Raw genomic sequence first — 14,981 nt, forward strand, 5'->3', positions numbered from 1 at the left:
TAGATCAGCTATGGGTAATTCATGCCTGCCATATTGTAACGCAGCAGCGTGTCATGTAGGCTATGTAATGGCAGTAGCAAGTGCCATAGCACCAGCAGCAATAACAGCAGGAGCAGCGTAGCAAATTTCCGTTGTCATATCCATTAAGGCCCTTAATTACTTCAAATCAATGAACGAACTGATGTGTAGCCATTCCGAATAAAACAGGCCAAAACAAAGTTTGTTTGGAGTCCTTTTTGAAAGATCAAAACAGCTTTCTGGAAAAGTTCTCTCTGGCTGGTAAACACCTTTGTACTACCATTGGTCCGTGGCGATTACGTACTAGGTAGTTGTGCTCTGAAGCTTCGCCTTCTTTGACGTGGAAAATTCATTTCTTCTGTCCTGTCTGTCAAGGTCAGACAGTGAAAACGAGTGAAAACATGAACACACTGGGAAGTCGTGCTATAAGTGCTATATACTGTAAATAAACATGATGTGACTTTACTAGAGTGCCGAATTGCAGAGCTTGTGCAAACATATCCGCGTATGATCAGATTCTTATGCTTTATTTAACAAAAATGCTTGCTATTTTCTCATTTTGTTGTGTGATTATTTTGTCATTGTGAGGAAAGTGCGCAGCACATATTTACATATATTCATCTAAACACCACTCTCAGCAGTGTGGGTGGCGTCGGGATGTTCGCAAACAGTATATCGATGCCCACATATTTCGAACTTCTTTTTACCCCTAAGCGAATAACAAAAACGAACTTCGCCATGAGTATATCGGGGCCTTTACCATGCCAAACACTCAGAGAGTTGTCATGATAGAAATATATTTAAGGTTTAAAGAAGTCTATTATGCTCACCAAGGCTCGATTTATTAGATAAAAAATATAGTAATACAGTAATATTGTGAAATATTATTAGTTTTAAATAGGCAAATGCTCAAGACTCTATGATTGGATCATTATTGCAGTGATTATTATGTTTCTAGCATGTTATATGTTTGGTAACAGTTACTCTAACCCTAATTGATGGTGTGTGTAGCTTTTCCTTTCTTAAACAACCATGTAGGAAGACACATCTTGGCCATATTCCAGGATGACAATGCCAAGATTCATCAAGCTCAAATTGTGAAAGAATGGTTGGGAGGGAGCATGAAGAATCCTTTTCACCCATGAATCGGCACCTTCCTTACGAAAAAGAAGTATACTTCAAGTTAATTTTATGAAGTATACTTAAGTAATGTTCAAGTATATTTTTAAGTATACATTATGTAGTAAGTATACTAATCTCAATATGTACTAGTAGTAAACTTGTAAGTGTACTATTTTAATACCGCTTGGGACTAAATTGGCCCACTTTTAGTATATAAAAGTATATGTTTAAGTGTACTATAAGTGTAACAGTAGTAAACTTTAAGTGCACAACTAGTTCATAATTATGTTTCTCATTTGTACTGCAAGTGAACTTATGGGTATACTAGTAGTTTACTATTTTAATACTTGTAGCATCTTTGAAGTATACTCTCAGTAAACTACTAGTAGTTTTATACTACAAGTTTTCTTTAAGTGAACTTAACATCATTCTTATAGTTTATCATTTATATATTATTTTTGCTCTTTTACTGTACTCTCAGTAAACTAATAGTTTAGTAGTTTTATACCTCAAGTTTTCTTTAAGTGAACTTAACATTATACTTATAGTTTACTATTTATATATATTTTTTGCACTTGCAGTAGGCCTATACTACTATGTTCAAATGTTATTTTTTATACTTGAAAAATACTTTTAACTGTATACTTTAATTTGAAAAACATTTTATTAGCTTCATGCATCATTTTTTTATCAACACTTGAATGTTGGTAAGTTTCATAAATAAAGGCAACATTTTAAACAAAAAAATATGAGAAAATCTCATTTTTGTCAAAGATACGCCTTGATCAGATTCAGAAAAATGATCAAAACACAGATGGAGTAGATCAAGTCCAACACCCCCACAGCTTCACAGTCGTTTTCTCTTCATGGGTTACGCAATATTATTATATTATTATTGTTACGTTATCAATATTTTAAATCAATATTTTCAAACAATGTAAGTTTCTGTATATGAAAAACTATGTAAAAAAAGTATATTTAATAGGCTACTCGATCAAAAGAATTAACACAACTACAAGCCAAGTATACTTTGAATTATTAAACTTTTAAGTAAATCTCGATCAAAAGATTGAGTACAAGTATAGGCCAAATATACTTGGACTTTTCTCTCAATATAAGTCAAGTACACTTAAGTGTAATTAAGTATATTTCTGAGAAGTACATAAAGTATATTTTTGAGAAGTATATAAAATGTAGACTGAAAGTATGCTTCTTTTTAGTTGAAAAGAAGTATAGTAATAGAACACTTGAATAAACTTCTTTTTCGTAAGGGAATTATTATCGCTGTGTACAAGATCAGGTTCAGTTCCATGCATATTTTATTTACTCTATAAGCTATTCCACCCGAAAGCTTGTTACTATATAAACTTGAACATGTTAGTTTATAAGAAAAAGTATTTCATAAGCTGCTCAATCAAAATAGTAAACACAAGTACAAGCCATTAATACGTAGAATACTTAATTATACTTTTAAGTATATCTCGATCAACAAGAGGCCAAATATACTTACACTTTTCTGTCAAGTATACTTAAGTGGAATGTGAAGTATATTTCTGAGAAGTACATAAAGTATATTTCTGAGAAGAACATAAAAAGTAGACTGAAAGTATACTTTCTTATTTTTAGTTTAAAAGAAGTATACTAATACCACGCTTGAATAAACTTCTTTTTCGTAAGGGTTATTTTATTTTTCTTTACTATGTCCAGCACTTTGGATAGCTCTGCTATGTTGAAATGTGCTTTATAAATAAAATTTACTTACATACTTACTTACTTACTTACTTACTTACTAATAGCACACTTGAATAAACTTATTTTTCGTAAGGGCTCTGAGTCCATTCATTGAAAGTCTTTGGGATGTGCTGGAGTAGACTTTACAGAGTGCTGGGGCATGTTCAAGTTCAAAACGGTGCGCAACGTTTTGTCGTTTTGCGCAACGTTCTGTACGCATTTTCAGTACAAGATCTTGACCAAAAATGTATGCACCTCTTGATGGAAATAAATGTTGTGATGTTATTTCCAATTTTTTAACTGTTGCTAAACATAGGCTGCACTGTATGTCTATGTGGTGTTTTTAATATGAAACCATGTAATATAAACCATTTAATATAAATCATGTACAAATGTTTAAGTCAACACCATTCCTGCTTAAAACTGCAGCGAACCAAAGACATTCTCAAAAACACGGTTTGAAATCACTGGTGTTTCTGACATTCTGACATCACAAACTACCTTGTCACGTCAACGTGTGATCGTCAATGAGTGGATCTCTGAGCTGGTGTGAGTGAGTAGAGGCGGGGCTAATTTGCAGATTCATAGAACCATGTATACTAAATGAGGCAAGGGTTGTAGAGTTACATTCAAGCTATTTTAAAGTCCCCATGAAATCAAAATTGACCCTATTTACTTTGTTAGCGCATATTACTAGTCTTGTGGTGAACAATTAATCCGTGCAAGAAAATATTGAAAACAATTTTTTTTTACCATGGTAATCTTTAATCAAAATCTGAAAATGCCCCTCCCCTCTGCATTGGAGGACCTTCTCTGATGACGTAGGTTTGAGGAATTGGTTTGGGCAACGCTTAACCACTCCCCTCAAACCGTTAGTCTGCTATGAGCAGAGATGGAGAGGAGGAGCGCTAGAGTAAAACCCTGCCCTCTGTTCAATATTCCTTTTCACTGGGAAATACGTCATAACACTGGAGAAAAGTCGTTTGCAACTTCCGGTTCACGGGGACTTTAAGGCATGAAGAATTTTATTCAAGGAAAAAAACGGTTAAATATGTCATTTTGGTGATCAAAGATGGGTTTTAAGTGATACAGTTATTGACTACAGGGGGACTTTAAGTGAATGCACACACAATATAATCACATGATCTGTGCGTGCATTCGGTCTTAAAGTGACAGCATCATAATAATCCTGATACTGTCTGCGTCAAGCAGCAATCTTCTGGTCTCCCTCTTGAAGTGAATTAAACTGCAATTCATGGCCGCTAGAGACAGGCTCCAAAAGAGAGTCAATCCCATTGGGGGTGAATTCTTTTTTCTAACTTATCCATTTAAATTATATTAAGCCTTAAAGTTCTGCATAATGAAGGGAGTGGCCACTTGAGTGACTAATCCCAGCTAATCCCGTCTCTTTGCGCATTTTCGATTATCTGGGAGTGACGAGTGGTGACGCGCTGCCAAGATGGTGACAGCCGGTTCCGCCCACGTTGGGCTTCAAAAATGCTCTTCAGAAATCACAGGTGACGTCACGGACACTACGTCCATTGTTTTATTCAGTCTATGTTCTGCATTTTTAATGTTAACCAAACAACAAAGGACAAAGGAAAAAAGAAAAAAACTCACTGCTTGATCTTTAAAAAGGATATGAAGACTATGCAGTGTTATTTATTTGATTAGCCTACTTCGGTACCTGAAAACTATTAGACCTGCCTGAAGAGCACTGTTTATTTCATTTGTATGTTTTTATTGTATGTAAATATATTGTATTTATTTGTGCTTTTGCCTTTAATTTGAGTGTTTGTTCTTTTTTTATTACTGACTGTTAACTTGTCTTTAAAAATGTAGGCTATTAAATGTATATTAGTAAAGATAGTAGTTTAGCTGTGGTATTAAATTGGAATAGAGAAATTGTGAATTTGTGAACTCATTTTTTATGCAAATTACCCACTGGCACATCTTACCCAAATCTTCCCTATTAATAATGTGCTACTCTTGTCTGTGCTTTAACTCTGCAGCTATTGACGTGGGCCACTACTCAGTCTCAATGCTGGTCTGGCAAAGAAGAAAACTTAAAATTGAATAAAGAGTTATGTGGATAATCACTTGTACTTCTGTTTCTCAAGGGCGTAAAAGAGTCATGTTAGGGCTTTCCCACCCCTGTCCAAAAAGGCGGCAGCAGTGGCCTGTGATTTCCCAGATTCCCCTGCTGGAGCTTCTGACTGGGCAGGCTGGTTGGTCATTATGTGACAGGGCAGTGGTGTAATTGAGATGAAGCACACCTGGACTGTAATTGCTCACTCACCTGGTTCAGCAGCCCCTCTTTGTAAGTAGCACTGCCTACCCTGTCACTCTCACTCTAAAACTGAGCAGCAGCATAAACAGCTCTGACATACAGACATTAGTTGACCTTTTAAAGTAGTCATAAAGGTGTAACCAGTCTGCTCTCCTTCCCAGGTAACTCTTGTATGAGTAATGATTATCTGAAATGCCTGAGTAGCCAGGCCTCTCTCATCCGCACACATAGCCTAATTTCTAGACACAGTTTTACACTGTAAACACTATGTAAAACAGGTTGAAGCTGAATTAAACCCATGCTGTGCAGCTCTGCAGTTTTTTTTTAAATACTAGAATATGTTTAAATTAATCACTCTTGATTTGCTGCATTAAAAAGTCAGACTAATTAACAAATGATTAGCAAATGATAAAGGATTACTTGATGTTGGGCTAATTAACATAACATGAATTGCTTTGTTTTATAATACCCAGCTGGCTAATTGTTCTTTCTCTCTGTTCTCCATAATTATTCCATAAAGGAGGTGACTGGAGTTTTCTCTCCTCCCCACTGAGGGGAAGCTCACAGTTAGCTACCTTTATATTAAGTATTTATATGAGGATGATACTGCCCAGTAGCGGCTCCATGACTGTAAATTTAGGTAGGGCAGATTCTGGGTCTTAGTGCTAGTTTATGATGATAGACATTTTGTAAGCTTTATATTGTAATCTCTGAACACACACAACACTTCAGCCGGAGGGTGGCGCTCCAATGTTGATTGACAGGCTTTAAAGGGTTAGTTCAACCAAAAATGAAAATTCTGTCATTAATTACTCACCCTCCTTACCACCAGCTCCTCCTCTCGTCCAGTCAGTATTTGGCATTCTGATTCCCCCTGAATCAGAATAAATTCTCGAATGATGTTGTATTTTAAAATCTTGAATTAATGATATCTGCAACACATTCATGTTGGTTCTGTTCTGTTAACCCTGGTTATTGCTGCTATCCCTGCTCTTATCCATGCTAGGCTGCATGGATGCGCAGGGAGTTATTGCCCAAATCAGAACCATACCGCCAATCCTAACTGTATGCTAATTGTCAATCGTATTTGACGATAGTGGTCCTGACAGAAATAAACATTTATCAACTCACACATCACTTATGATAAGCAGAAGCTCAAGATTGTTCGCTTGACGTATGAGAACCAATGAGGTTCATTTTCATGTGTTAAGCAGCACGTTTGAGCTTCCTCAAGAACCAATGAGGTTTGTTCTCGCGCATCAAGCAGGTTCAGTTGAGCTTCTGTTTATGTTCGCTGATCAATGTTTATATGTGAATAAAAGACTAAATTAAATCTGTTCATCATATAAAGCTTTCGTGTCTCTTCAGAAATTTTGGACTAAACCGCTCAATTCATATGGATTAGTTTTACAATCTCTTTATGAACTTTTTGAAGTGACAAAGTGGTAGTTGAGTAACTGTCAACTGGGACAGAAAGCTCTTGGAATTCATCAAAATGATCTTCATTTGTCTTCCGAAGATGAACGAAAGTCTTATGGGTTTGGAACAACATGAGGGTGAGTATTCAATGTTAATGAAATTAATGAAAGTATAAATACTTTGGTTTAAATGTGCTCATGTCATGTGAATAGCCTTTTTGTACATCTGTGGTGTTTGTTTTATGTTTGAGAATAGACATGGCTTTCTTTTCCTCACTCGAACTCCTCCACAACTTGTAATATTTTAAAACAACATTCAGAGGCAATAAATACATTAAGGCAATTCTAAGATAGCATTCTATGCGTGTGTTAAATGTGCGAGAACCAATGAGGTTCATTATCGTGTGTTACGCAGCACGTTTGAGCCTCTGCAAGAACCAGTGAGGTTTGTTCTTGTGTGTCAAGCAGGTTCAGAGCTTCTGTTTATATTCGCTAATCAATGTTTATATGTGAATAAAGGGACAGAATTCACATTACTCACCCTCTGTTCTAAATTTAATCTGTTCATCACATGAAGCTTTCGTGTCTCTATTGTGTGAATCTCACAGAGTGAATCTGACTAGCTACACCAAGTCGCAGAAAAAAGTCCTACAAGATGTGAAAACATTTTGTCTGAGCAAGAGTAAGTGGCATTTTTGCTGCCATAAACTTAAATGCTTAAATTATAAATCATTGTAGGCTTACCATAGTTTATCAGGGTAGAGAACAAATTGAACACTGTTTGTTAAGTAATATTGTGAAATATTATTATAATTTAAAAAAAGTTTTTTAAAAATATATATTTTCAACATTTATTATCCTCTCTGATGATCTCATCTTCTCTAGAGCAACACTGTAAGCCACCAATTCTTCATTTAATAAAATCTCAAGCCATTACAAAACAGCACTCTATCTCATATACATTCCCAATGAGCAAACTGTGCACTCTGCACACAGGGATGTAGTCAAATGTGACAGCATAAGAGAGGCTATCCTGTGGGTCAGTTTCCCAGATATATCTCCTGTCATGTGGCCTATTTGGAAGGCTCACTTTAAAAAACTCCATTAAATCAGGGACAACTTCTTAATGGCTCTGTCTCACCCTTCCGCCCCTAGGCCAAACCTAGGGTTACTAAAAAGGCACGGGCAGGCTGCATCACTATAAACAGTACTTCAGAGGTCAGCGCTTGCTGCAGGAAAGGCAGTGCTGCATAAGAAAGCCCTGGACCCTGGAGCAACAGGACATGGAAATAAATAGTAATTGCAAAACAATGGTTAAAAGGCTCCTTAAAATGAAGGAGTTGCTATACTTTATTTTACATCAACGGCCACAGGGCGAGAAAGGACTAGCGCTCAGGTCTCAGTGAGACAAAAAGATACATCTGACTAATCCAATCTGAATAATGTTTAATTATTAGCACTCCTGAAGGGGAGAAGTGTATAGGGGGAATGACCTATGAGAATAATGTACAGTCAAACGAGGCATTTAATTAAAAACAGTATGAAGAGCACTGCGGGAAAAGATTACTTCAAATCATCTTTTTATTTTCGGTAATTAGGTGTGCAAATATAAGCCAGTGCACTTGGGCACGTGCATATCAACATCTCGCATTTAAATTAGCAAGTCAAGGGGAAAAAAATACTCCTCTTAACATGTCACCCAGCTTTAGGGCTCTTTTTGTTCTTCGGGATAGATGTTGCTTACACACACACACACACACACACACACACACACACACACACACACACACACACACACCTGATTAATTCAATTAGATGTGAGCTGAAGCTACAAAGAGCACATTGAGGTGACTGTGTTTGTCATGCCCTATAAACCTGGTGAGGAGGAGGAGGGGATCCGGTAAGATCAGTCGAGTCGAAGAGTGGGATAAAGATAGAACAAGCCCCCCCCCACAACATTTTTTTTACCAAGAACGACCTCAGATTAGCTGTGAGGGAGTCGATGATGTTGCAAACAAGGGGTTGGAGACATTACAGAGAATGAAGGAATTTAAAATAGACATAGCTCCCATGGGAAGATTCTAAAGGAAGAAGGGAAATGGGTCAGCTGCTTGGCAGAGCAGGCTGTCTCATAAGCAACCTGGGCAGAGATGTCGCACTGCAGCCCGGATGGCAAACACAGTTTGGCTGAAGATTACATGGGACAATAAGCTCTCTGATACTGAGAGTTTCCATATGATTCCGTGGAACCTACACTATTATATGGTTATACTATATCTCTATAATTGTATTATATTATAGCAGTTTGTGGCGCTTGTCATAGACGAGACCAGACACTGAAGGGAAGGGATTGGTGAAAAATAAAGGGTGTGTGATGATGAGGTGCAGGTGATCAGAATTCAGGTGATAATGATCGAGTGGGCGGAGTGTCGTGATCTGGTGTTGATGATAGTTGGTTCCGTTGACTCCGTGACAGTTCAAAGGTATTTTGTCCTAATTTGAAACTGGATATCTATTTTTATACACATTTCTTTTTCCGAAAATGTTTTTTTGCATGCAAAGTGTGCTCGTACTGTTTTTCTCTAAAATAATTGCACCTGGTTTCTATACCATATATTGTTATCCAATGCAATTACATTTATACATTTTTAAGTTTGCAAACATGTTTATGGCCTACTGAGTCTGAATGCGCATCATTTCGGGACATTGACAAGAGAGAAGATTTCAGGTTCATGTTTTGTCCTTTAATGGCTGTCTGGCTTCAATTCAGGTTCAACAATGACATTTTAATAGATCAAAATAAATATGAAACAACACACCCATCTTTGTGCTTCCTCTCTGCACAGTGATAAAGTTGAAGGTAATCCAATCTAAACAGTTTGGGACAGTGTCCAAGCTATTGTATAAATTGTGAGAAGCTTCAGTTGTTAGAGGTATAATATTTTATGTTCTCAGTACTAAAAGGGTCTACTAGTCTGACTCTATCATCACAAAACTATTTTTTTCCCCAATGGGGAATTCCTAATTCAAGTAAGAAATATCATAATTAGCCAAAAACACACATGATACTTAGAAAGCACACAGATGAAAACCAAGATAATCCAAACTGGTTCTGGAATGAGTAGAATTAATTAGTATAAGAGTTTTTTTCCAAAACAAAACAAAACAAACAAAAAATACCATGAAAAAGTACTAGTTGAGAAACAATGGAAAGGATTTAAGTAGACTTTACATTGGGAGATGTACTGATGCTCTCTGCTGGCCAGAAGATGAAATGCAACTGTATTTTTCACTTCTTTTTCTTTCTCTTTTTATTCTTCCCCTCCTTCCCTTTTGTTTGTAATTTTCCTAATTTTGTTTTCCCTTTCTTGAGATCTGCCTCCTCCTCACTGGCCCTGGCCGCTCGTGCCCTTTTTTTGCCCAGAGGTGTCCGGCTGTACCACGTCTATCAATGCAGAAAATACAAACATAATCTACAGTCAGTATGCATACGTATAGCTGGGTTCAACACATGCGCCCCTCCAGAAAGCATCCTAAAAAACTGACCTTAAAGGCCTCCTCCTCTTCTTTGTAGACCGGGTCTAGCCTTGCAAGAGGTGGGATGAACTCCACAGCAGTGAGGGGTCTTTTGATCTGCTGGTTGAGGCGGTGAGAGTTTAGGACAGTTTGGATCGCCTGAAGAATGTGCCCCTGAGTGTAACCATCTGTAACTTTAGCTAGAGAGCTCAGGTCCAGCTTAGGGCCCAACTGAGCACCACCTGCTTGGAGCAGCTCCTTCCACAGAGCTAAACATAAAAGATCAATTAATATACACAATAATCTAAATAAAATAAAAAAAGACATGATGTATAGAAATGCAAACTGTAATTTTAAAGAACGATAAATGTGTTAATAACTTAATGTGAAATCGATTTCAGTATGAAACTTATATTAAACACAAACATAGATGATTACTTACTAAATCTTGAAGCATAATCTGGTCTAGGGATCAAAATGATTTTCTTGTAAACTTTACAGAGAGGTTTGATGTCTGCATCAAAAGGTCTGCGTGTTGTTCCCACCACTAACACACGGTCCTCTGGTTTAATAGATTTTAGGACCTTCGGCAGGTTTTTCTTTAGTCTTTTGGGTTCCATCTAGAAATGAAAAGAATTAAGAAACATCTGAGCTGGAGAAAACAATAGAGTCCTGCATGGATGACACATTTTTGTACATAATTTTAGCACTTCCATCGTCCCAATTCCTGTCAATGTTTTTTTTTTTTTTTTTTTAATGCTTGAAATATGGTCTGTGGTTAACACAAGCTTAAGATATTTCCATGTTTTATTGTATGACATCAATAATACCAAATGATATGTGAAACGGCAGTTGTTAATAACAAGTGGCTAAATGGGACTACAGAGGTTGTCGGGACATTAAATGTCATCATTCGAACAGGTAAACTCATCTACTTACAAGTTCCCTTTCACAGCCTCATTGTGTTTATAATCACGTTCTTGCAAACTATTCTAACTCAAACTTTGAGGAAAAATGTTTTCAAATTAAGGCTGAAAGAGTTGTTGGAAGCGCAATGGAACAAAACATGCAAGAATCATAAACTTTCATCACTGCAGCAGCACTCATGTTAGCACAGTATATCTACATCTTTAACCACAAGAGGACAGCAGAGTCCACCACCTCACAGTGACAATGGCTTTAAAAAAGAGGTTTTTACTTATTATTCACTGGATTTTGTGAATGAAGGGCTAAACAAATGAAGAATAATATCACAGTTTATGGTCTGGTATTAGACTTGTATGTATGTTTATTTAGTAAGTGTTCTAATGACTGTGAGTGTGCGACAAACCTCTTTCTCCAGCTTTGGAACTTTCTTGTAGAATGTTTTCTCAGCGTCGCCAATCCAAATGACTGAGGGCTGCAGCTGGCGAGCCACCTGCCAAAACACGACAATGTTCCTCCAACGCAAGCCAAACGGTAAAACAACCCAAACAATCATCAGCTCACACAAACAATCACTTATCAGCCAGAGCAAAAACAACACTTTAAAAAAAAATGGTACCACATTAGTGAAGTGAGTGTATGCTTTAATATTATTTGACTGAAAACAATGCCTTCAGTTCACTAATGTTTAACAGTAATTTCTGTAAACCACAGACTCCCACAAATTACGTTCCTGCAAATTATGTTTCTGATCAAAAACATGCAGACCATTTAAGCACAAACACCTCATGTACCACAATTTTGTTTATACAGAAATTCTATAAAATACTACTAAAACTAATACATAAAAAAACACATTTTACACAGTAGCTAAAATCAAAAACAAAAATATATATTGCAAATATTTAGCCTATCTGGATGAATTTAACAATTGAGAGTGTTCTATGGGGTCTGTGGAAAATTTGAGACATAAAATATTGAAATATTGTGTTTTTATTATTATGTATTCTCTTTTTCTAGGACTGTTGCTGTAAAAATGTGTAAAATTGGTCTGGAGGAATACATATTTAAAAAAAATGAAATGAAATGAAAATGAATGTGAAAAGTGAAAAGTTTCTTTTTCGGTTTATACATCTAAAAGAAGATGCACGTCAATATTTTCTAGATAATATTTTAGCGAATTTTATATTTTTATACATTTTATTTTATTTCACACAGTACTGTATATATATATATCAAATATTTACACATATCTAGCTGCCTTCATATTTTAAAAGGGGGAATCCCTCACGAGGGGATCATCATATTTGGGGGTCTTTGGCATCAAAACGGTTGAGAACCACTGGCCTATAAGGTCGTTCTGTTATGCTGCATGCATAAAATCTGCATACTATGCATTGTATACACTCTAGTAAGATAGTAGTATAGTAGAATGCTTTTGCCTCAGTCTCGGTTTCCTGAGAAAAGTCAAGCATGGCCTTGAGTTTGGAAACAGTCAGTAAATTTGAACTCCCTTTATTAACCGCTAAGAACTTGAAATCTCTGTCGGCTTCTGTTTTATGATGCAGTCCATAGCGAATTAATCAGCACTGCATATTTCCACACACGATTTCTCAGATTCAGTTCCATAATGAAAATCAATGGATAAGTAGCTGTAATTCAAGAAAACACTAGCTCTTTTCCCACATATTTGAGTTAACCTTCTGGATTTGCGGATTTGTTTTAGTCGGATTTGTTTTGGCCTCCACGGGAGCAACATCAGATGTATGCAGTTGTACAGATTAGAGGGAACAGTAACAAACTAACTTCCCTAAATTATTGTAAATAAAAGCTTTCTCCAATGTTTGTAACAGAGAGTGCATTGAGAGTGCAGAGAGTAACAGAGAGTTACAGTGCACAGGAAAGTGGAGGAGTGATTCATCTCAAAACGGCTTAGTGAGCAGGAAATCATGCTGGCACCTGGTTTTATTCCCAGCATGCATTAGGAGAGGTGCTGAAAGACTACCATCCAACACAATGCTGAGCGCAGAATCTCAGAATCCCCCTGCCTCATCCTGCCTTGTTTATCTGCTGTGCCAGATGCTCTCAGGAACAGTTCTTCAAGTAAAACCTCCAAATATGGCCACAATAAACTATACTGGTGGGCAACAGCACAAATTTCATAGCCCTTTATTGATATGACCTTTCCATTATTTGTGATGTATTACTAAAGCTTCATTAAAAAAGGGAAGAGGCGATATGGGGATACAATTTGGCCTCCTAGGTTAAACACGCAAGTTTATTTATGAACAGTACTAAACACTTCTTGAAATGTTAAACAGCAAGTAAACAACATCTCTCTAGAAGTATTTTGTTGTCACATTGAGACAGGGAGAAAGGTTTCCATTTTCATTAGTGTTTATGTTTGGAAGTCATGCCAGAATATTTCTCATAAACAGAAAAACCATCACGCAAAGCCTGACGTTTCACTCCATTTTAGAAGACGAATTGATGATCCTGACGATAACTCTTGACGCAACCTAAAGTATGCATAGCAATCAATCAATTATGTTGATCCTATCAGTTTTTATGATATGTGAAGCTAAAAGAAGCTTAAGGAATTCCAACATTTCACCATCTTAGAATCTTGGCTTTCTGTATTCCCAGAAGGTATTTTCAGAGAGGGCTCAGATAGTTTCTCCTCACCTTGAAGACTATGTGCAGGAGGAATTGCAGTCCGCTTTTGCCTGGATATTTGCCAGCTAGTGTTGAAGGGGAGAGGTCGAATAAGTTTGCACCAGTTTCGTTGCACAAGGCATGGACCAACATCTTCTTCCCAACCCCTGCCGGCCCCGTAAGCAGCACAGCCCGGATCAGGGGCCCTCTCTCATGGACGCACTGAGAGCCTATGGAGACCAGAAGAGGAAGCAGTGAGTTTTCCTTTTGAAGGCGATATACTTCAAGCGAAATCAAAGAAAGAACAGGTGTGATATCATTTAAAAAAAAAATCAGGCCAAAACAAAGTTTAACATTCGTTTCGGGAGTTCAAAACAGCTTGCCACACACTGGAGAGCTGCTTTATAGTAGAAATTGAAGTTGTAATTCTTATTGAAAGTGACACTGATATTTCAAAGAGATATTTATTTTTACCCCTAAGTGAATAAGAAAAAAAGAACTTCGCCGTGAGTATATAGGGAGCAGCGAATCGCTGCACGATTATGACAAAAAACATAATTGTCGATTATTCCCTTGAATTGTAATTGCGATTATCACAATTTCCACTGAATGATGTTTTGATTAGCTTTACGCCATTGTTTGAAGCGACTGCATGCCATATTGTTATATCAAAATAAACACGCTGAAAACAATCTTCCTGAAAAACTTTTATTGCTTTTCTATAGCATTAAACCTTAAATGTCAAATATACTTTTTTATTTATTTAAAGAAACCAAACCAAAGTAAAAATATGGATGGTCTTATAATGTTATGCTAAAACTAAAATGAAAACAATGGGAAAAAAACTCTTAAGAAAAAAAAAAACACATCTTAAGCACACAGAATAATGTAAGTGGACTTTTTTTTTTGTAATAACTTTGAATGATTACATAATTGTGGCATCCGTATAATTGTAATTACGACTACAAACTCGATTTATTGTGCTGCCCTAATATAGGGGCCATAATATCTTTTGTGTTCTATCCCTATGTTCTTATTATCAATCTTGACCTCCTACACTTTTGTCTTTACTCTGCCGTCCTCATTTATCCTCATTAATTTTCCTGACTTTATACTGCAGTATATCAGATAACCATCAGTATACATCGGTTGAATAAGAGTAACTGTTTAAGTCATCTCAAGATAATTGTCAGATAATTTGTTATAATATAACATTGCTCTAACAAAGAAGCAAAATCCCCTTTGACTCCAGCTGTTTAAACTCTAATGCACCCCACCCAATCATTCATCTTTAAAGACCGGGAGGA

At 36.6% G+C, this 14,981-nt stretch overlaps 1 protein-coding gene across 2 annotated transcripts in view; it reads right to left on the minus strand.

Annotated features, from left to right (window-relative positions):
• Positions 1–9,369: 9,369 nt before the first annotated feature.
• Positions 9,370–14,981, minus strand: part of drc11 (dynein regulatory complex subunit 11) — a 42,138-nt gene continuing 36,526 nt past the window's right edge. For both annotated transcript variants that reach the window (XM_084129948.1, XM_084129947.1), the window contains exons 15-19: positions 13,705–13,904; positions 11,426–11,512; positions 10,538–10,715; positions 10,126–10,364; positions 9,370–10,024 (exon numbers count right to left, since the gene is read on the minus strand). In XM_084129948.1, coding sequence (XP_083986074.1) covers positions 9,869–10,024; positions 10,126–10,364; positions 10,538–10,715; positions 11,426–11,512; positions 13,705–13,904 — 860 coding nt within the window. In that variant the 3' untranslated portion in view covers positions 9,370–9,868. The remainder of the gene's footprint in view (positions 10,025–10,125; positions 10,365–10,537; positions 10,716–11,425; positions 11,513–13,704; positions 13,905–14,981) is intronic.

This window comes from Abramis brama (genome assembly GCF_963993115.1).
Source record: "Abramis brama genome assembly, chromosome: 11".
NCBI classification, from domain to species: Eukaryota; Metazoa; Chordata; class Actinopteri; order Cypriniformes; family Leuciscidae; genus Abramis; species Abramis brama.